General features: G+C 43.2%; 1 protein-coding gene across 6 annotated transcripts in view; it reads left to right on the forward strand.

The window, feature by feature from the left end:
- The first annotated feature begins 1065 nt into the window (after positions 1-1065).
- lef1 (lymphoid enhancer-binding factor 1) overlaps positions 1066-20444 on the forward strand; it is a 42909-nt gene continuing 23530 nt past the window's right edge. For 2 of the 6 annotated variants that reach the window (XM_004549411.5, XM_004549412.5), the window contains exons 1-3: positions 1066-2296; positions 4291-4357; positions 5543-5670. In XM_004549411.5, coding sequence (XP_004549468.1) covers positions 2105-2296; positions 4291-4357; positions 5543-5670 — 387 coding nt within the window. In that variant the 5' untranslated portion in view covers positions 1066-2104. The remainder of the gene's footprint in view (positions 2297-4290; positions 4358-5542; positions 5671-20444) is intronic. The other 4 variants (XM_004549414.2, XM_004549415.2, XM_004549410.5 and 1 more) reach the window with 3 other exon arrangements.

Below are 20444 nucleotides of genomic sequence, written 5' to 3' on the forward strand. Positions count from 1 at the left end.
GCGCGGTGTGGGGGGGAGTCGGGGATGAAAGAGCCAGCCGCCGCAAGATCAAAGGCAGCCGCGGCTCCGCCCCGCTAACCCCACCTCCGCGCTTTATAAAGATCTGCCTCCCCATCCCAACTTTGATTCTCACGCAATCTCTTAGTGCTCAGACAGATGCAGAAACTCAGCCACTTCCACTGCCTGTTTTGTTTACTTTCTTTTTTCTTAAAACAACAAAGCAACAACTGTATTTTCTCATTAAATACATCGGCATTAAAGTACTCTTTTTTTTCTTATAAATATTTATCCGCTCGTCTGCGGCTTGATATTCACGGGTTTTTTCAGTGGTAAAAGTAGCAAACAGACCAATGGCTGGCCTTTAAACTGTTTTCTATATTTTTGTTAATTTCATTGCTCATGTGCTAATAATGAATTAATATGAAAAAGGGACTTTAAATATAGGCAGGTAACCTGTGAGTACAATATCACATTTTCTTTTAATCTGTCCATTTTGGGGAGCGAAGACACCTTCTGAATACGTTCTTATTTGTTTGATGTAAGTAGAAAACATGGAAAGCACCATGTAGCCACAAATATGCCCACGATATACCGCAAGGTAGTTTAAAGGAAGCTGAATAAATAACAGGCCTATGTCCCCGTATAGACATACACCTGATACATACATACGTGTGTGTATGTGTATGTGTGTGTAATATTTTTTCCAACACTTGGAGAATACGTTGTGTGTTTTTCTTCTTCTAAACTTCCTTCAGCTTATCATTTTTTTTGTTTCTGTTTCCAAAACAGGCCATTGCCACTTCTTGCAGATTGATTAAATCACACGCAGCACCAACAAAACGGGCTTAAGCTTGTCCAATATTTTCCCCTCTATATTTCAATTATCATTTTTTATGTCTCCTCATTATTTTAACCCATCACATCCACAGCAAGTTCCAGCCTCTCCGCTCATTCTCCTTTTCCTCCCCTCCTGTCTGCCCATTTGTTGTGAGCTGTGTATAAATCTCTCTCTCAGGAGGAGTGTCAATCGGTGCGGTGTCAATCAGAGTCTCGGCTTCCCTTTCATCTCTCTTTCCTCCCAGTGACTGAAGAGAGAAAAAGGAGGAGGAGGAGGGAGCACGGCTACATTACCAACACACACATACACACACTGGTTACATTACGCTGTGGAAGCGGTGCGGGAGCAGTGGGAAGTCGGGTCCACGCGTTTTTCCACTCTTGCCTTCTTTTTTTGATTGTTTTCTGTGATTTTCTTCTTCTTTTTGCTTTTATCCCTCCTCCGACGAGCAGCTTCGAGGATGTATTTTTAAGCATCACGGCGTCTCGCTGCGTTGCTTGTCGCCCAAGTATTTGCTTGTTTTAAAAAACCCCAACAACAACTGCGTTTTCTTCCATTTACACATCCATCACTTAATTTCTTTTCCCTTTTCCTCGTCTTACTTCCCCCCTCCCTCCAACCTCTCCACACGCACACTGAAGGACGCTCGCAGCTTCGTCTCCGGGACCACCGAGGAAATATCTTCTCTCACTTTTCTAAATGTACTTTTTCACGTTGAGTCGTTTTTACGGGAACGCGGCGGTCGTCGCGTGCTGACTTCAAACAGAAAAAAAGAAAGAAAGCGAGAGGGGAGAAAAAAAGATGGTGATGAGATTTTAACTCGTGGTTTGTTCCCCCTTTTTATGTTTTCCTCATGACATTGAGGCGTGCACTGGACTTCTCATTCCGACCGCTTTGCATCTCACTTTTTTTTAGTGTGTGAGTTTCAAGCTTAGTTAAACTCTCGCGACGGAAAAAGAACAGAAAAGAAGTGAAAAAACAACAACAAAAGGACGCCGGCAGCAGCCTCGCGCCTCCTGTTGCTTCAGTAAAAACACACCGGCAGTGTGCTCGCACGCCGCTTCCTCTCCGGGTGACTCTCCGGTGTGACACAGGGGAGGAGGTGGAGGGGGGGAAGGCAACGGTCCCCACTCCGTTTCGGTGGGAGTTTTTTTTATTTTTCCTTTTTCATCTTTCCCCCTCTCTATTTCTGTGTAGTTTCGGGGCAGTGGTGGCACGCGTTGTTGTCTTCGGTTTTCTCGGGGAAGCGAAACACTTTGTGAAAAAATGCCCCAGTTATCAGGCGGCGGAGACCCGGAGCTTTGCGCCACAGATGAAATGATCCCGTTCAAAGACGAGGGGGACCCGCAGAAGGAGCAGATCTTCGCCGAGCTGAGCCACTCGGAAGAGGAAGGGGACCTGGCAGACATCAAGTCATCTCTGGTCAACGAGTCGGAAAGCAGCCCCAACAGCCACGACGTGAGTAACTGCTGTGGGTTCACTGATGTGGTGGTGGGCATCCTCTGAGAGCTCCCCAGCATAGAGGGAAGGTTAATAAAAATACAACTAAAAAGCCCGCAGGAGCCTTTAAAACAAAAGTTGATCCCCTCTAATTAATAATCTAGTTTTTTACTCAGCTTTAGTTTACCTGAATGTCTTGTGAGCAAAAACGCCTCCTCTCCCTTTGCTTAGTTTTATAGACAAATCATTATTAGAGCTTTATTGTTTATTATCATTATTAATTCACAATTTCCATTTTATTTTCCTTTTAATTGAAAATGTAACTTGAGCTGTGCCACTGATATGGCTCTGATTCCTTAAACTAGAAAAAAACAAAGATGTCACAGGCAAACACTCAGCAGTCTATTAACTGTAACAAATGCAGGCCTAAATTGTAATGTTCTGTTACTGTTATGTTTTTCTTTAAATGAATGAAATTGCAGATTGAGCTAAATGCAAAAGATATTGTATGAGATGTGAGAACTAGGGCCTTGCGAAGCTGCCTGTGACAAGCAGGGCTCGGTGGCTGTGCTGGCAGTGGTACACCCACAGCAGCTTAAACACCAGCACATGAATCCATTTAGCACACATGGCTTAAAACCTGTTTGCCAGCAATATTGTGAATTTCCTTAATATTCACAATTTTTAAAATTCTGCCTGGATGAAAGGATGCAGTCTTTTATTTCGTTTTCAAGATGTGATCTTCACACACTCCGGCTCATTCTGCTTATTAATTTTATTGCCCCTTTTAAAACTGTGCCTATAAATTATTCTTTTCAGTTTTTAAGGTTGGAATTGGAGGGGGGGTTGTATAATAAACATTTTTCTGCATTTGCTTTGTTCCATTTGATTAAACTGAAAGGATGCTGAGAGGCCAGATGGGTGCATGAGAAGAAATCCTTGCATGTGTGGATGTGCTGAATTTGTGGTGAATGTTAAATGGATTGAAAATCTCAGTGGAAAAATTCTTCTAGATTAATTTTTAATGATGAAAAATTATTGCAGTCGTGCTTTATATATCGCACTTGCAAGATGGCATTTTTTTTTCTAAGCAGGGGAGAAGTGACAGAGCGTGAACCATCAGTGATTTCTTCTTTTCCCCTGCATCCATCAAGCCTTAGGATGCAGGCTGCAGCATCCCCATCATTTAAGTTGGCTGTTTTGCTATTAACCGTGGTGTTAATCCATTTTCTTTCTTTCTTTTCTGATTTAAAAAAAAAAAAAAAAATTCTACATGGCTACATCCTGAACGAAACTGTACGCATTCCCTGCCGAATGTCCTAGGGACACACGAGACAGAGGCTGAATGTTAATTAGGAATCCAGTGAAGTTCCCTCGCTCAGCTTGAAGCCATCCTGAGGGGTCTGAACTCTAAAAAAGAGGTCCCCTTCCCAATTCGGATTCGAAAAGAGAAAGGAAATGGGTGTTCAAAGTGCAGAGGATTTTTTTCTTTTTTTTTCATAAGCAGAAAATAGTCGGTACTGTTTCCCTTTTCTTTTTTTTTTTTATGGAGCGATTTTATTTCCCTTTGCACACAGCTATTTCATTTATGACACAAACACACTATTTGAATTGAGAAGGAGGCTCAGACTGGAAGATGAAAATGAGAGTGGACCTATGGTACTGAAAACAAGCTAATTTGTAAGCTCCTTAAAGACATGAAGCTTAATTAAGTGGTTCTTCTGAAGCTTTGATGCAGGCTGCTCCATCACTCTTCTATAGATAGTGTGTGTGTGTGTGTGTGTGTGTGTGTGTGTGTGTGTGTGTGTGTCTATAAGCTTTCTCTCCTTTGGTGACAGGCAAAGGGACGATGTTTGTCCCAGCAATGTTTGTGGCTGTCTGACCACATCAGCATGTGTGTAACTGTGTTTGAATGCCTTTCTAATTGATTCTTCCTCTCTTCCACCCCCCTCCCCCCCTCCCTCTCCCTCCCTCTCTCTGTCTTTTAATTTTATTTCTTTCTTTTTTTACAGGCAGCTAGACAGTCCCAAATACCGCAAGATTCATATCATGAAAAACACAGAGACCATCCGGAAGATGGTAAGAGACACAATCTGGAGCTTGTTAAATCAGCATGTGTTATAGGACAATCAGCACTACATTTATTTGCAATAAAAGTCCTTTTTTTTTCCTTTTTCCTTTTTAAATGTGGTTTGCTTTTGCTTTAGAAGATAAGGTGGAAGTAGTGGCCCCTCGTTTTCACCACGCAGAAGTGATGAAACTATTGGTACTTCTCTTATCAGAGCCCCTGTTCCTGCTCATCCTAAGTCTAGTCAGGGCATGCTGTACTTTCATAAACACAGCTACCTGTTACCTCCCTGGTAGATGAGGGTACCTGCACAAATGGACATAAAAGAAGAAGGAGCAAAAATATGCACTTATGGCAGCAGTTGAGCACAACCCAAAAGCAAAACTTTTGTCTGGCTGTTTCGTGTCGTGTTTCCTCAAATATTCCTGTCGTATCCCTCAGCTCTCCGGTTGCATTGTCGCATGCAACATGTTGCGTCCTCTTGGGGCTTGTTGCTCTCTGGCTATTGTAGTCTGACCCCGCTGCTGCAGGTCATTATTAGGGCTTTGAAGAGGAGTATGCCTCCTCTTTGTTCCCCTTTCACTCCTGAATGGGATCCCCTTCAAATCAAACACTGGCTTTCTTCACAACAAGATCTATGTTGCCGTCACATTGTATACCAGAAACAGCCCCAGCCCCAGCCCCTCCAGGCCTTATTACGCCGCGCACATTCGAGTGGCGAGTGATGCTGTATTGAAGCCTCTTGTGCAAAGCTCCCCCCCCTCTCAGGTCAAAGGCATAGAGGAACAGTTGGGGCGTCTCCTGTTTTGACACAGTCTGTATGTTCTTCTAATTGGTGCTAATTGGCACAGAGGGGCTCCATTGTTCCGCTGCATAATATGACCCGCCTCTGTGAGGCGGAAAGAAAAGGCACAAACAAAAGGCCGTGGCAAAATAGGGCAGGGGTTAAATCAATCGACAGCGATATCATTACTACATCAAAACAGCCAAGCCAACTTTGTGCTCGGCTTTGTTGTTGCTGCTTATCGAGTTTGTTGATTAAAATCAGCCATTTCGAAGATATGACTGTAATTAAAGCTATTGAATCTCTGGCTAATTAATCTTTTACTGGTGTTTGTGCTCTCTGTGCAAAAACACAGCGACCACCACGCGTTTACTTTGTTTGTTTTTTGTTTTTTAAAAAATGTTTTTATTAGGAAAGCATCAAGACATGTACAGTAAAGGCCATCCGTACCCGGGCTACCCAGGTTACATCATGATGAGCAACATGAACACTGATTCCTACATGAACAATGGCTCCCTCTCGCCGCCCATGCCCAGAACGGTCAGTACCAGCTCTTTTTTTTTTTCCAGTTTTTATTGCAGTTTAACTTGTGTTATTTCATGATGTGAAATGCAAACTTAAGCTTGACGTGTGTTAGTCAGCATATCATTTGCCTGTGAGACAAAGAGGAATTTTCAAATTTTACGTCGTAAGAATATAAAAAATTATTTAGTTATGAGAAAAGTAAATAATTGACAGTCCTGAGTGATGAAATGAATACAAAAGCAGTGCATTTTTAGAGAGAAATTCGTTTTTTTGGATGGGTTAAAGCTTTTTTTTTAATTTAGTTTTTTTAATACTGTTAAATGATAGTAGATGTTAGTAATAGTTTGGAACTTCTGTTTAATTAATTAGTGCTAGTGGGAAGGAAGGTAAAAACAAACATGATGGGTAACTTTAAAACACCAGCAGAGATTTAACTGCCAACTTTACACCTGCTCAGATTTAGTCCAGGCTCAGGACAAAATTTCTCCTGACAAGAGAAACTAAAAAGCAAAACTGATCCTAAATTAAGTTACAGTAATGTCACGTATCCTGCTAATGTAACAAAGAGTGTGGTCAGACTGAAGGAGCTATTGCGTTACTTACCCGCAGACTGTCAAAGGGTTGCCAACAGGCAGCAGGACAGGATGGTATTTTGTTGTTGTTGTAGCTGTTTTTTTTATTTTTTTTACTCATGACATTTTCACAGTGATCCCAGAAATAAATCAAATGTATGTATCAGACGCTTGTAGAGGAGTGCAAGACTTAACCAAAAGTGTCACCTTACAACAAGATTAGAGTTTTCAGGACCTTTTTTTTTTTTTAGTATTTACCATTTATGATGTATCAGCTAAAAATAACCTCATTGATGTTTTTGTAGCTGTGACTGCTGGTTTCTGTTTTTAACCACTGCAAATTGAGAACTTCATATTGTCGATTAAGTGAAATCTGTGGTTTTTGAGTTTTCGCTTTCAAAACCAATAGCTTGCATTTGGTATTTGTGTGTGTGTGTGCGCTTGTGTGTGTGTGTGCGTGTGTGTTAAATTTAGGAGATGTATCAAGACAACTAAAAAGATATTTGCTGCTCTAAATAAAAGGTCCTTTGCCAATGTGGGACGTTTTTTGTGGTGTCTCTCATGGAGCATTGAAAGATTTATTACAGAGATTTCCATCTTTAAGCTTTTGGGTAAAATTGACTCAGAGTTGGATATCAGCAGGTAAATCATTTTACAGAGTGATCTAATTGGTGGCTTTAAAATAAAATTCAAACCATTTAGTTGCGAGAAAATAATTCCTGCTAAAAAATTCAGCTCAGCACAGAATACTTCCAAGAGTCGATTAAGAGGATTTAAGGAAAAAAAAATCAGATTTCTCGGCTTTCTCGTTAGAGGCATAAACCTTATTTCATCATCAGGATAACACCACGAAAATATTCTCTTTCAGTGTTTGTGATGTTTGATATTTGTCTCGCCGTTGTGTTGTGCTGATATCCGCCCTCTTGACAGCTATACGTGACCACTGAAAACCAAACGCCAGCCATACTTTGTGAACGGTCTCTGTGAGATGTACACTATTTCTCATCTTGTTAAAATCTGAAGTGATGCATGCCTACATGACTCAAGTAAACCCTTTAATTAGCCCAGCAGAACTGAGGGAGCCAACATCATGTCTCTGGGGCTATAGTACCGTGTTAGGGGTGGCGTGTGTTGCAGATATCGCCCCTGTGACGGTATTAATTTCAGGCCAGCTGCAGGTCTCTGACTGGCGGCTTCCTGTGTCTGTCCCGTTTGCAAATTTCTCCTCAAGACAGACATAAAACACAGGGCGCACGAGCAGCTGTCCGGTCTGGCCCTGCTCTGCTCACGTCTCTGCAGCCAGCTTCAGTCTTGTCTACGGTGTGGCGTCTCTATACGGGAAACGCTCGGTTGTTGTGCTTTTGCAGTGCGTGCGAGTCGGTTTCATCAGGGTAAAGTTATGAAATGTGAGCTCTGTGTTGTTGTAAGAATCAGTTTTTGGAAGCAGATGTGATTGTCGGGGGCAGATGCCACATGCTGTGTGTAAAGGATCTTCATTCACACGCAACTCTATCATAGAATGATGTTAAAATTGCAATGCTTCCTCCCTGCCAAAGTTGCAGAAGGTGAAAGTATATGACATTGTGGATTGGGGGGATTTTTTTCAGTTTACAAGCAGCATAGTGCACAAGCGGGGTATGTTACCTTCCAAATTCTATTTTTTGGCTTGTTTTCTGGTAGATTTTAGCTATTATTTTATTGTATAGCACAAAGTTAAAAGAAAAACTCATAGAAGTCTGTATGGAGACCAGCTGACTGTGTGAGAGGAAATTACCCTTCACTGCAGATGAATTAGGCCAGGCAGTTAGGCAGTATACTTGCTGCCAAAACTTCTAAAGCCACGCTTTCATTTCATTTACCATGGCTGCTTTTTTTTTTTTCAATTTTCCTCCTTCCCTGTCTTCAATAAAACGGTAGTCATTTTATATACGTTTCTCTCACTTATCCAATAAAAAGAGCCAAGGCTTGGTGGAGGGCTCACGGAACATGAGTCCTCTGGCTTTCTCACTGATGTCAGCTTGCTGCCTCTGCTGCTGGCCACCGCAGCCACAGTATCTGCAGGCCTGGGATCGGTTTTCACTGAGATCAAAGGCACATTCTCTCTTTCATTCTCTTCCATCCCCAGCCCCATCACCGCCCCCAATCCCAGTAGTTTAGATTGATTTCCATTGACCATGACATTCCTGCACATGCCGTCCAGTCACGACGGAGCTGTTGGGAGTTGCTGATTGTCAGCAGATTTTAGGACTTCCAGCTTGATAAGCTGACTCCTGCACAAGAGCTTAGAATTTGATGTGTGATGATGCCAGTTCCTCATACGTGTGGGTTTAAAACAAAGCTAGCCAACTTAAGGAGTCATTTATTTGTTAAGTGAACTTGCAGCTTTTGAAGATTTACAGTTTACAGTTCAATGCGTAAAAGTGTAAGGACTGTAATCTACACCTTGGTGATCATAAAGCAACAGAAACTGGAGTTTCTGGTAAATGCTAGTGGGAACTGCTGTCTAATTTGAAGTGTGTATTTTAAAGCGATTATCACATTTGTCCATATTGGACTGTTGCTCATTACCTTGGCTGTGATTATAGGCATACAGAAAACCAGGTTAGTGGGGTGGTGGCAAGCTTTTTTGTCGACAAATTTGGCTGATTTACAGCTTTTTATTGACTTTTTAAGCTCAGTGCACTCTTTGATATGAACAAGTGGACATGTTTTAAAGGAATATACTGCATGTGAGGTCTTATTTAAAGAGGCTCATCATTCTAACGCTTGACTTGTGACATGTCGCAAGTCTAGAGGATACAATCTTATCAGTTTCTGCTGACCCAAGGATGATGTGGATGGGAGTAAATCACACAGTATGCTTGTTTTATACCCCTGATCTGAATGTATTTATTTTTTTAATTTACAGTACAGTACTGTTTAACTTGTAGCACAATATTTTTTTGTATCCTTTTGCCTAGGGATAACCAACTCACTAGTTACCCAATGTCTCCACTCTGAGAAGCCTTGACTTAAGGAGACAGAAGTTCACACACATTTTTATTTGCTGTTGCCCACATCAGGATTCTTTTTTTTTTCCTCCCGTGAACAGTCTTCCTGAGCACTTACAGAATCATCTGATAAGGCGAAAAGTGTTTTTCTGCCTGGAATAATTTGTATTTGTGCTATTTTAAACCTTTGCTGTGTAGAAACTAGAAGGACTGTCAAGAGCAGTAAGGACCTTCATTTGCTCAGTGTCTGCATCTGTACCTTGACAAATAAGATTTTTTTTTTTTTGCAGTTTTGGTCAGAATGATCATAATATAAAGTCTGATCTTCAAAGCAGCACGGATGTCATCGCGCCAGGTTTGATGTGTGAAAGACGACGCACTCGGCGCTTGCTTATCATTGAATCTGTTCTTCTTTAGTCTCACAAACCAAAGCTGAGATTTAGAAACGACAGCTTCTAAAAAAAGATCGCAGTGCATGTGATGGGCAGCGCATATTTTTAAATGACCCAAAATTTCTCAAAGCATGCTGCTGTTGTCACATAAACACCCTTCCATTTGCAAAAAATCCTGTTCTACACGCTCTTTTCTTTTTTTCTTTTTTAAGTTTAAACAAATCCCTAGAACCAGTGAGCCCACGGCATTCTGCCATATTCCCTTTTTAATAAACGTATTAATGCGTGCTTGACAAGATAAAAATGCTGCTGCATGCTCTTAGTTTTAACATGTTGATAGTGCAGACGTAGAGTACCAGGTTTTTCCACCTTTTAGTTTCAAGATGTGTTTGCGATCTCCAACTGTGAGAGCAGTCTCGTGAGTCTTGGGCATCAGTTTGAAGAGAGAACTGGATAGAATCACTGGGTTTTGTTGCTGCGGTTAAGGGGGGGGTTTAGAGATCTCCCTCTCTATTGCCGTTCACTCCTTTTTCCCTTTGGACCCTCAACTGCAAGATCCTCGTGGCGAGAAAGAGGGGGCGAAGGGAGTGCAGCGCTGCACTTTCCTTTGATGTAGTGGGAACGTGACGGATCTGCTAGCCAGTGTCTCGCAGCGTGGAATCACTAACCCAGGCTTACCTAACGGGATTTGGTAGGACCGCTCTGGTATCCCTCAGTGCCATGTGTGTCCTAAGCTCATGCCCTCAGCACTACCGTGGAAGATCCCTGTTAAAGAGAACACTACATTTACCAGCAGCCTTCCATGTCCACAAATAATGTTCTAGTTGGCAGCTTATGGCACCTTGAGTAGTTTTCTTTAAGTCTCACAACAGACTGGTCATGCTTTGTGAAATTTACTAGAGCTCAATGTTGCATTTTTGCCTTTTAAGCAGCTGACCTCCATATGATTATCTCACTGTCAGCTCATCTAATTTTCAGTACACTGGCTTTAGTGTGATGCTGTGCATGGTTGCATATTTAGTGTGAAAGTATAGAAAACACAACAACTGTCAGAAGACAGATTTCTTTTTAGCACCAATCTGGCAGCGCATGCATCAGACCCACGCTGACATTGATGTCATCTGCTGTGCAGATCCATCACGCAGTGAAATATGTGTGAACACATCAAGAACCACAGCAGGGACCTCACACAGAAAAAGCGCTTTTTTTTTCTCCGTAGTGTCATAGTGTTTTTATAAACTGTGCCATTTAATTGCCAAGGTTTCTTCCTGTTCTCAGCTCATATGGCGATGGTGGTTGACACATTCGTTCCATATGCACGGCGCTAATGATGCCATGTGGTTGCAATCACCTTATCTATGTTTTCATCATGTTAAATGAAGCGCAGCAGCGCAATCGTCTGTTGTACCAAGAGATATAGCCTTCTTTTTTTCAAGATGAAAACCAAAAAGAAGACAATCAAGGTTGAAGTTTCTGGATGATTTATATTTCTTGGTAACGCAGCAGCCTGCTGGTTGATTTGTTAAGTCTCCTGTTTCTGTTTGTTTAAATTCTCAAATAAAGCTGTGGGTTGCTTTTTTTTTAAGGTCTTGACAATCAAAATAAACATGTTTTATGCTGCCTGACTAGCACGCAGGAGGCAGGGTACAGGATCACCACTACACAGTGTTTACCTGCACTACTCTCACACTGGCACAATCAATTGCACAATCACACACATCACACAGATTTAGTGCTGGGGAGCTGACGGGTTACGAAAGCGTACAATGACCCATGTGGCTGTGCTGGGCATTTGCCTTCTCACATTAACCCCCGTTTGTTAATGTCTAGAAAAGATCAGCACTGCATCTGTTTAATTTGAAGAAAAAAAAAGAGTGGGCTGAGCGATCAGTAGATATAATAGCAAACATGTGACTTCGTTCTGTTTCTATTTGGAAAAAGCCCACCAATGACAAAGGTGAAATTGTTAACTCTTCAGAACCCTGAAAAGGCGTCTGTGTCAAGAGAGGCAATCTGGGAGCGTCAAGGTCGTGAGCGTCACATGCAGGCACGCTCTTGACACACCCTGTTTATGTTTATTTTGGGCACGTGTTCTTGCTCAAAGCAAAGCACTCATAGAAGATGACACTTTCTTCGCTCCCGTTCGTCCCGCTGAATCGGATGAAGCTTAACCAATCAGGCAGTCCCGCCTGGAGCCAACCAGCCAGGCTTCCTTAGCCAGACTGCAGCTCAAGCCCTCAGCACCTGCTCAGAGGGCTTCACTCTTCACTAGCAGTCTGCCTCTGATCTCCTGGGGTCAATGGAGGGCCTCGCCAAGGTTGTCCCTCATGCCCAGTTCTGTTTGAATGGTCTGGGTGTGGATTTCCTGTAAGGGTGGATCAGAAATGTAGACTAGAGGGCAGTGTGTGTGCATGTGTGCAAGAGGTTTTTTCTTTCTTTCTTCTTTTTCTCGTCAAGTTGTTTTGCAACTGTTGTCACTTTTGGTTATGACTGCATAGTTAAAAGGGGTTAGTGGGAGAAGTCTCTGGGAACGGTTTTTGGAACTCAGTGTCGGCCTGAATGAGCTCGAAATGAAATAACATTTTCGAATCAGTCACCAAAACCAACTTTAGAGCTGCTTGTTTGTTACATAAAAAGTGCGATTTATAAAACCCTACGGCACAAGTTGAGTCTTTAAAGCACTGATTGAAGCTTGGCAGAAGTTCCTTTAAAAAAACTGATCACAGTACCTCACTGTTGCCTGATATAGCCATAAAAAATGAGTTAAAAAACACACACATGAATAGCTTTATTGACTTCATCCCGACAGCTTGTAGGGTCTAGTTGGTGTAGGCGAACAGTGTTCCAACTAGTAAACTGCAGGAAGGGGAACAATAGGATCACAGGAGTGAAACATGGCTACAAATCCTGCCGGCTGCGTCCAGACTTCAGAGAAGCTCAAACAGCCCTCACTTTGTCCAGCTAAGAAACAGAGCTATGATCAATAGCTGCTCTGTTGTATGAAGTTGGTCAGTCCCGGGCGTGCTCTCGCCCTCCTCTCCCCTCCCTTTTTTTTTTTTTGCTGTTTCATATTTTTCAGAAGCTCATTATTTCTTTCTGCTGTGGGTGTGAGTGCTAAAGAGGCTCACACATGCAATGTGTATCTGACAGCGCTGAAATATTAATGGTCCCCAGTGTAGGAGGTTGGTATAGGGCCGACATAGTTACAGTACAAAGGGTGCCTTCTTGCCACCAGGCTTTATTAGCCGAGCTATTAAATGAATAGATGGATATAGCTTGCGCTCTTTTTCTTCGTGCCTCCTTTTGTGTTTTCCGAGCTAGACATCAAACCACTTTCATTTCGTCTTAACTGTTTCTGACGCACACTAAAGTGCTGTCAGACGACACACACACACACACACACACACACACACACACACACACACACACACACACACACACACACACGTGAACTATTGAGTTTTCTGTGGGAGGACAAAGAGGAGGGCTTTGCTATCAGTTCATTTTGTGTGGTCTTGGTCATAAAAAAACACCCTGCTCTTTGACTGTGAAACAGAGGAGGGGGGGAAAAAAAGAGCCTGTCTTTAATTTTTGGGAAACCCATAAAAGTTTGTCGCTCCTTTCATATCGGCAGTGGAATTGAAAACAAATGCTACAGTCTCCCCCCATCTCCTTTGAACTAGCCAATTATGGAGTTGTGAAAATAAAAATCAGTCTGTAGATCTCTTTACCCCCCTTTCTTTCCTCTTTGCCCCCCCCCCCCCCCCCCCCCCCCCCCCCGTCTCTTGTTCAGGTTCTTATTTTTTTCTTTCCCTCTCTCCTCCCCCCTTGTTTTTGAAGAAACCGAGGGGGGATCACTGATGTCAAAGTCAAAACCAAGAGCATTAAGAAAACTGGCGAAATGCAATACAGCTGCAATCCAACATGACGCTAGAAAATAGGGCTGAGGAGCAGAAAGCCTCTCTCCCGTATTCCCAGGGCGCGCAACTGCTCCCGGCCTTGGCTTTGATCTCTTCAAAGCCTCCTGCCTCCTACTAGATGGAGAGTCTTGGCTGCCGCTCGTGAGCACTGGAGAGAGGCAGGCAGGCAGGCAGGGAGGTGGTGGAGGTGGGGGGTGTTTGGCTGGGGATGGGGGATGCGGGGGGGTAGGGGGGGGGTCGTCTTTTCCTTTCCAGGGCTGAAATCAATCACGGTGCCGAGGCAATTATGTGTAATTCAACCCCAGCCAGATTAGTGACTCTTGTTACCTGAGCGACCAGAGCTCTGTAATCTGTGAGACACACCGGCCTCACCGGCAAAGGAGTAGCCAGGAACAGGCGAGGGCACTTGAGGGGAGAGAGGAGGGGACCGAGTAGGGGGGGTGGGTGCTGAAAATCAGGCTGCCATGCTGCTGCCCAGCAGAGCAGAAAATCAGAGCACAATGGAGTGATTACACTTGCAGATGTAGCCGTATTTATGACGACGTGGACACAGGGGAACGGAGAGAATGAGGAGCGCTGATTGCCATGGAGCTCGCTAGTTAGTGCGCTAACGAGCCAGGTCCCTTTTTGTGTTAAAACATGTGCGTGATGTCACCTCTGCTATGCTTTGGAGTCCTCCCCCGCCCTACACCACCCCCCGCTTCAGTGCCATATCTCTATCCCTCATGCCCTCCACAGTGAGCTCCGCCGAAATGCAAGCTCGGCCAAGGCTCCTGCCCCAGGCGCCCAATTTACTATGGCTGGAGAAAAACTCAGTGGCCCCAAGTCACAGAGGAAAACAGCGAAGCAATGAATGCTGTTCTTTTCCTGCTGCTGCAATTCGTCTGATCTCTGCAACAGTTTCAGTGTCTTAACACACAGCGGTGTAACAATTTACGCCTTTCTGCTTTTTCATTTGGCTCAGCGAGGAGATTTCTACCAATTATGCTTGCTCCTAGTTTAGTCAAATCTAGGGCGGGCTCCGAGTTCCAACCTTGCGACTAGTACTGCCTAACCTGCATTAAGATGTTCCTATTTCCCTTAATAACCTGTGAGGTTTTAGAAACCATTAATTAGATGCTGGGTGGAGGGCAGAAGGAAAAATTGCAGATTCACTTTTTTTGGAGGTGGGGGCGGTTAATTGGAAATATATGATCGCCCTTGCTTTGAATCCTCCTTTGCACTCTGTCTGTAAGCGCTGATGTCACAGGGATGAGAACAAGGCTTTGTTTTTTTCCCCAGCAGTCACTTGATGCAGGATGATGAAACCCACAAAGATATCTAGCAAGAATGTGTTTGTTCATCTGATGAGCTCGCCTTGTGCTCCGTGTTTCTTTTGATCATCGGACAGCTCGGCAGTGATGGAAAGCTCTTATTTTCCTCATGGGATGCGCGCATTAAATAAATTACACGTACAGTTACACAATGTAGTTGTTCAGGACCCTAATGGCTGCGATCGTTTCAACCAGGCCGGCTGACGGGGAAGTGGTACTGACTCTAAAAATATAAAAGGTCACGCTGAGTGGATTATGTGGCAAGAACGGAGCCACCGTCCAGCTCGACGGGAGCCCTTAAATCCACTATCAGCCATAACCCTCAGCTCAGGGGCCAGGTGACGCTTTTCATGTCCTCCAATGGACAGACATCACAGAGGCATCCTCCACTTTGAGCTGCCCGTCATCAAACAATGCATCAAAACATCAAATCAATCCACCCCCACTGTACCCCTGTCTCAAGATGAAAGACGGGGATGGGGGGTTCGGTGGGGGTACAAGAGCACACCCCACCCCCGCACGTCAATTCTGCATTTCCACTCCTTTCGTAAGCCGTGGCACTTCCACGCAGAGGCAACAGTGCAGTGGAAAAGTGGCATTTGACTTTTATTTGAGTTAGTTTAACAGCAGTTATCCAAATTTGTCCTTGCATTGCTTTGTTTGTTAACAATGAGTGAGAACAGCTTATTTAAATTGCATCAATTCACTTTTACCTGTGTTTGAAACCTTTTAGCACTTGCTACACTTTGGTTAGTTTCATTTATTTATTTGTCAGTCTAAAACAAATAAAAAGACTCTTCTTTAAACCCATTACAGTGCAAAAGTTGTCTGTTAAGTAAATGAAAACATGAAGTCACTCTTGCTAGTTATTCATCTTTTATAGTTTGTTGATCAAATAAAAACAAAGTTGCAGCTCATTCTAATGAGACAAATGAGATTATATTAAGCATGTGAGAAGCCCAGTATTAATAAATCCAGCTAAGAGCTGAATTACAACCTTGTTGTGCTCATTATATGACTAATCATCCAGATTTGAGGCATCAGGTGCACGAGCATGCTCTATGTCGCTGTAACCATATGCCCTGAGCCTAAGAAGTCCCTTTTGTGCCTCAGAAATTCCCTATTACCATTTCTTTAGGCATATCAAGGGATAAGCAGACGTTGTCCATTGCCATGTTGTACATGGTCATTGTTTTGTTTGTATTAAAGCCCACTAAACCCTGCCACAAAGCTAATTGATGGGGTGGAGTTTTCTTGTGACCGTTCAGATCCTTGGAGAGGTTCTTTAAGTGTTCCCGGCTTCTGTGGGGATGGAGAAAAGCCATTTGTTCGGAGGGGATCAGATTTGAATAGCTTTGTGCTTGCCATTCAGATCTTAGCAGGGGCGTGTGCACCCAGCTAGGAGGAAAAAAAACCCTAAAATGTGTGGTTTTGATTAATGACTAATTCCACCCTGAAAGGCAGTTTTTGGTAGTCTTTACCAGTTAATCCCTTAAAACGTGGAATCACACCCAAACAGTGGGCTGCTGGTATTGTTGCACGGCCCATAATGCGAATGAGAGGAAAGGTTTGCAATGGGATCCACAGCCGTGAATGCTCCCCCTAGCTCTGCGGCACGAACCCCTTATACCCTGTTCCACAAGAGTCGCACAGGTTGTGACATAATGAAAAACAGGATGGGAAATAGTTGGATCGCGCACGTCTTCAAGAGCAAAGGTGCACTAAGGTGAAAAAGGTAGTGATGATGATGTGGTGGCGGGGTCAGAAGTTCAAATCGATGCCTGATCACAGGTGTCGTGGCACCCGAGGCAAAAAGGGTTTCTTGTGGTCTGCTCTTTAAAGATTACATAACCTCACTGAACCCTCTTACTAGAAACTGAATCCATACCTCTTTTTTCCTGTTAATTTTCTTCTTTGTTCCATTAAGTCATCAGTGTTACTCACTAAGCCATCAATATTTTTATTCTTTCTTTTCTTACGCACCATGTGGGTGGGTGTGCATCAGTCTGAGTGAAATACAGAAGGAAAACTAGGTCAGTACTCTGTTCAGCTCAGGCAGAAGCAGCTCACATTCAAATCGCCTCCCCATCCACATTTTTCCTGGTGTGTGTGCCACTGAAAACCTTCCCAGCAAAAACACAGCAGCGCCTCTACGCCCGGCCACCGCCTGACTTCGCCCATCTCTCTTTGGCTAGTTCGCAAGGCTAATGTTAACCTCCTCCTGTCTGCAATGTGAAATCCTGCATCGCCGCTCCTTCCTGTGCTCTTCTCTGCTAGCTGGGGCTTAGCGAGAAGAGCACTGTCTCTCGCGCCCGTCTCCACAAGTAGATACACACAAAGACCCCCACCAGACTCTATTTTCCCCCCTCAACGCTGAGCTCCCAAATCCAAACTGACAGCCATTCATGCCCAGAATACCTGGGCGAAAGCTGAGGGGGGGAAACACTATCTAGGTGTAGCAGGCAAATCCGCTCTTGTTCAACGGATCTATGAAGCCTCCTGCATAAGGCAACTCATCAGCACTTTTCCTCCCATTCTGCACCTCGTTTTCTCTCCTCCCTTTCTCGCCTACTGTCGTATTGTACGGAGGCTAAGGTTTTAGCCCACTAGCCGCACAGAGTTAGCTTGTGCTGCGATTTTATTTGTGTACATGTCTTGGGGCCTTCGAGTGTTGTTGTTGAATGTGGATGTTGGCACCAACGCGTTGCCTGGCATGAATGTAGCTACTCAGCAGACCAGAGCCTGTTTCTAATGATAAATCATGCAGTGTGTTAATGCAGCAGTGGGGTTTCTATAAATAGTTGCAGAGGGAGGGATGCTGATTGATTCAGAGGGGTGTGGGGGGAGGACTCCAAACATTTTTGTTGTATTCAAACACAGGGCTCCAAGATCTTCGTTCACCATGTGTGGTTTTTAAGTGCACAGCTGATCAGGTAGATGCATCATCAACACTTTTTTTTCTCCACATTCATTACACAAATCCATTGCTATACTAGCTGATTGGATTTTAAGGTAGCGCATCTCTAGAGTTTCGAAGCAAGTGATGGTTTTAGAAAAGCTGCCATGTTCTTTGTGAGGGGATAGATGCCTAGTGTGTGCTCGAGTGTGTGTGCGGGCTGTCTTTTTGTGTATGTGTTTGCAAGTGCGCTTGCAGGCCTGCTGACAGTGGCACTTCAGCAGAATGTTTGCCCTTTCCTTAGTCCTTTGATGTGACCAGGTCCCGCTGTGATAATGAGCCCTGTGCCCCGCCGCAAGGTGAACATCCTGCAGTTCGCCCAGGGCTCTGCCAGAGCAGCAGCCCAACCCCCCACCACCACCACACCGCACCACCACCACACACACAGAGGCACAGAAGAATGGAGAAGCCGATCTCTGCTCAGCTTCCACACAGTGCATCATATGAACACACTGAGAGCTTTGGCTTGACACAGGAGCATCTTATGTAAAAATTCAAATGACTACTTAAATTATCTATAGGATGAGTGTGGTGACTTATATATAGTTTTTCCTCTGTATCAGTAAATGTGTTCAAAAATCTACAGCCTGCTACTACTATCTAGAGATGCATTGATTCCAATTTCTCAGCAAATACATTTTTATTTTTTATTTTTTAAGTGACGCCTTGCGTACCAGCTTTCTCTCTAAGAACTATAATTAACAGCATAGCCAAACAAAAATCTACTTTTCTTCTTTATAGTCAAATAAATGATTAAACTTTACTCAAAGCTGCAGTAAATTGCAGGATCTTTTCTCATTTAAACAACTAAAAATAAGGTGCTATGTTGCAGGAAGGAATTACAGATAAAGAAAATGTGTTGCTGTATGCTCACCTTTACCTATCATATTTTACCTTAAATAAAAGCAGGTGCAAGAGATTTGTATAACAAAAGAAATGTTACTGAAATTGTTTTCCAGGATCACCAAATAAGTCTGAACAGGATATCAACCCTTTGAGTTGATATTCTGTGCGAGTTTAGTGTTTAGGTTTGTTGTTACATTTGTTTTCGTTTCTTTTTTTTTCTTTTTTTTTCTTTTTTACTTTTTACTGTCTGCAGTTTTTTTTCTCCTTTATTTGCTTTGATCTGTTGCTCATACCGAGGCTCTGAGCTCTGGATAGCTTTAGCTTTAGCCGCTTTCCCTCTGTTAGCTTCTTGAAAATGTCAATCTTAAATGAGTGAGGGTGAGTTAAATGTTTAAGTTTGCTGTTACATACGTTTTCACGGTCCTTTTCACTCACACTGAAAAACTCTCAAATGACCATATCCACTCGCTTACGACATGTGACTGCGCATGGCACGTGCCTGTGAGTGAGCTGTGCCGATACCACTGTGTGTGTGTTCTGCATACATGGTGAGAGCCAGTTCGTAATCAGACATATATCACATTGGCTGATTGTGGTCCCTGGACAGTCGATGCCTGCTGCTAACAATGGTCTATATAAGCTGTTCCTCTGCGCTTCATTTTTCCATTGTTGTCCAATATTTGTTAAAAACACATACCAGTTGGTAATCAAGCGAATATGGACGTTATACTTTATCGAGTACACCCAATGCTATCTTGTTGCATTAAATGGGTTCCAAGAGGTAGAGGTGTAACTGAGGCCTTCATAGTTCAAATTTGTTCCCAGTGGGAATTCGGGCTGATAGTCTTAAACAGAGTTGCCATCTTTACCTCTCATCTCAAGCATGACATGTCTCAGTGTGCTTTTTTTATTCTTCTTTCACCACAGCAATCTGACCAGATCAGATCTACACACACCTGATGTATCGCTTTAAATATGACAGAAGTCACAGTAGTGGGTAGTGGCTTTGTGCCTTTGTGAGCTTCTTTAAATAAAAGATTGCTCTACACAGCATAAATAAGAGAACGCTTTCGTCATTTGCCTGCCATTGTTGTAGCAATACAGCTCTGACCTCATCGACTACAAGCTGCGTGATGTACTTACCCAAGGCTTGATACCTATTCTGGAATATCTTGCATCGCAGTCACGTCTGAATGAACCTGTGAAGAACATGATTGATGTTACATATGTCATGTCTGAAAAGGTTTTAGCACATTGCTTGTTGTTGTTCAGAGAAAAAATGCAATACAAAGAGTCTCATTCTTTATTTATCTGTTAAAACCCTATAAAATAAAACCCTGATTTTGCTTCAGTTACAGGAAGGAATTTGGACTACAGGTACCGTAACACTTATTTAGTAAAACATAGTTTCACAACATGGAATAGATTACATGGCCCTATTCAAACCCTCTTCACCTCCTGTGTGCACCTTTTTAGAGCCAGAGCTCTTTAAAAACAGATTCCCTGTCGTCACATCACTTCCCTCCTTCTACCTTTTGTGGCTTAACGTGTAAGGAGGAAAATGGCACCTGGATCGTTTCTAATGTTCTGTTCCTTTTCCACTCTGTTTTGGTTTTTTTGGTTTTTGTTTTTTAAATGGCACCGCGACATATAGAAATTAAGAGTTGAACACTTTAAAAAGCGGATAAAGTCTTTTCATGTAAGGCAGGCACATTTCACACAAATTATCATCTTTGCTCGTTGAGAATGTCAGCGCGAGAGCCAGCCGCGATTGGTTTGCTCGGAGCGCACGCTCTTCAT

This window comes from Maylandia zebra, linkage group LG6 (genome assembly GCF_041146795.1).
Source record: "Maylandia zebra isolate NMK-2024a linkage group LG6, Mzebra_GT3a, whole genome shotgun sequence".
Classification (NCBI taxonomy): domain Eukaryota; kingdom Metazoa; phylum Chordata; class Actinopteri; order Cichliformes; family Cichlidae; genus Maylandia; species Maylandia zebra.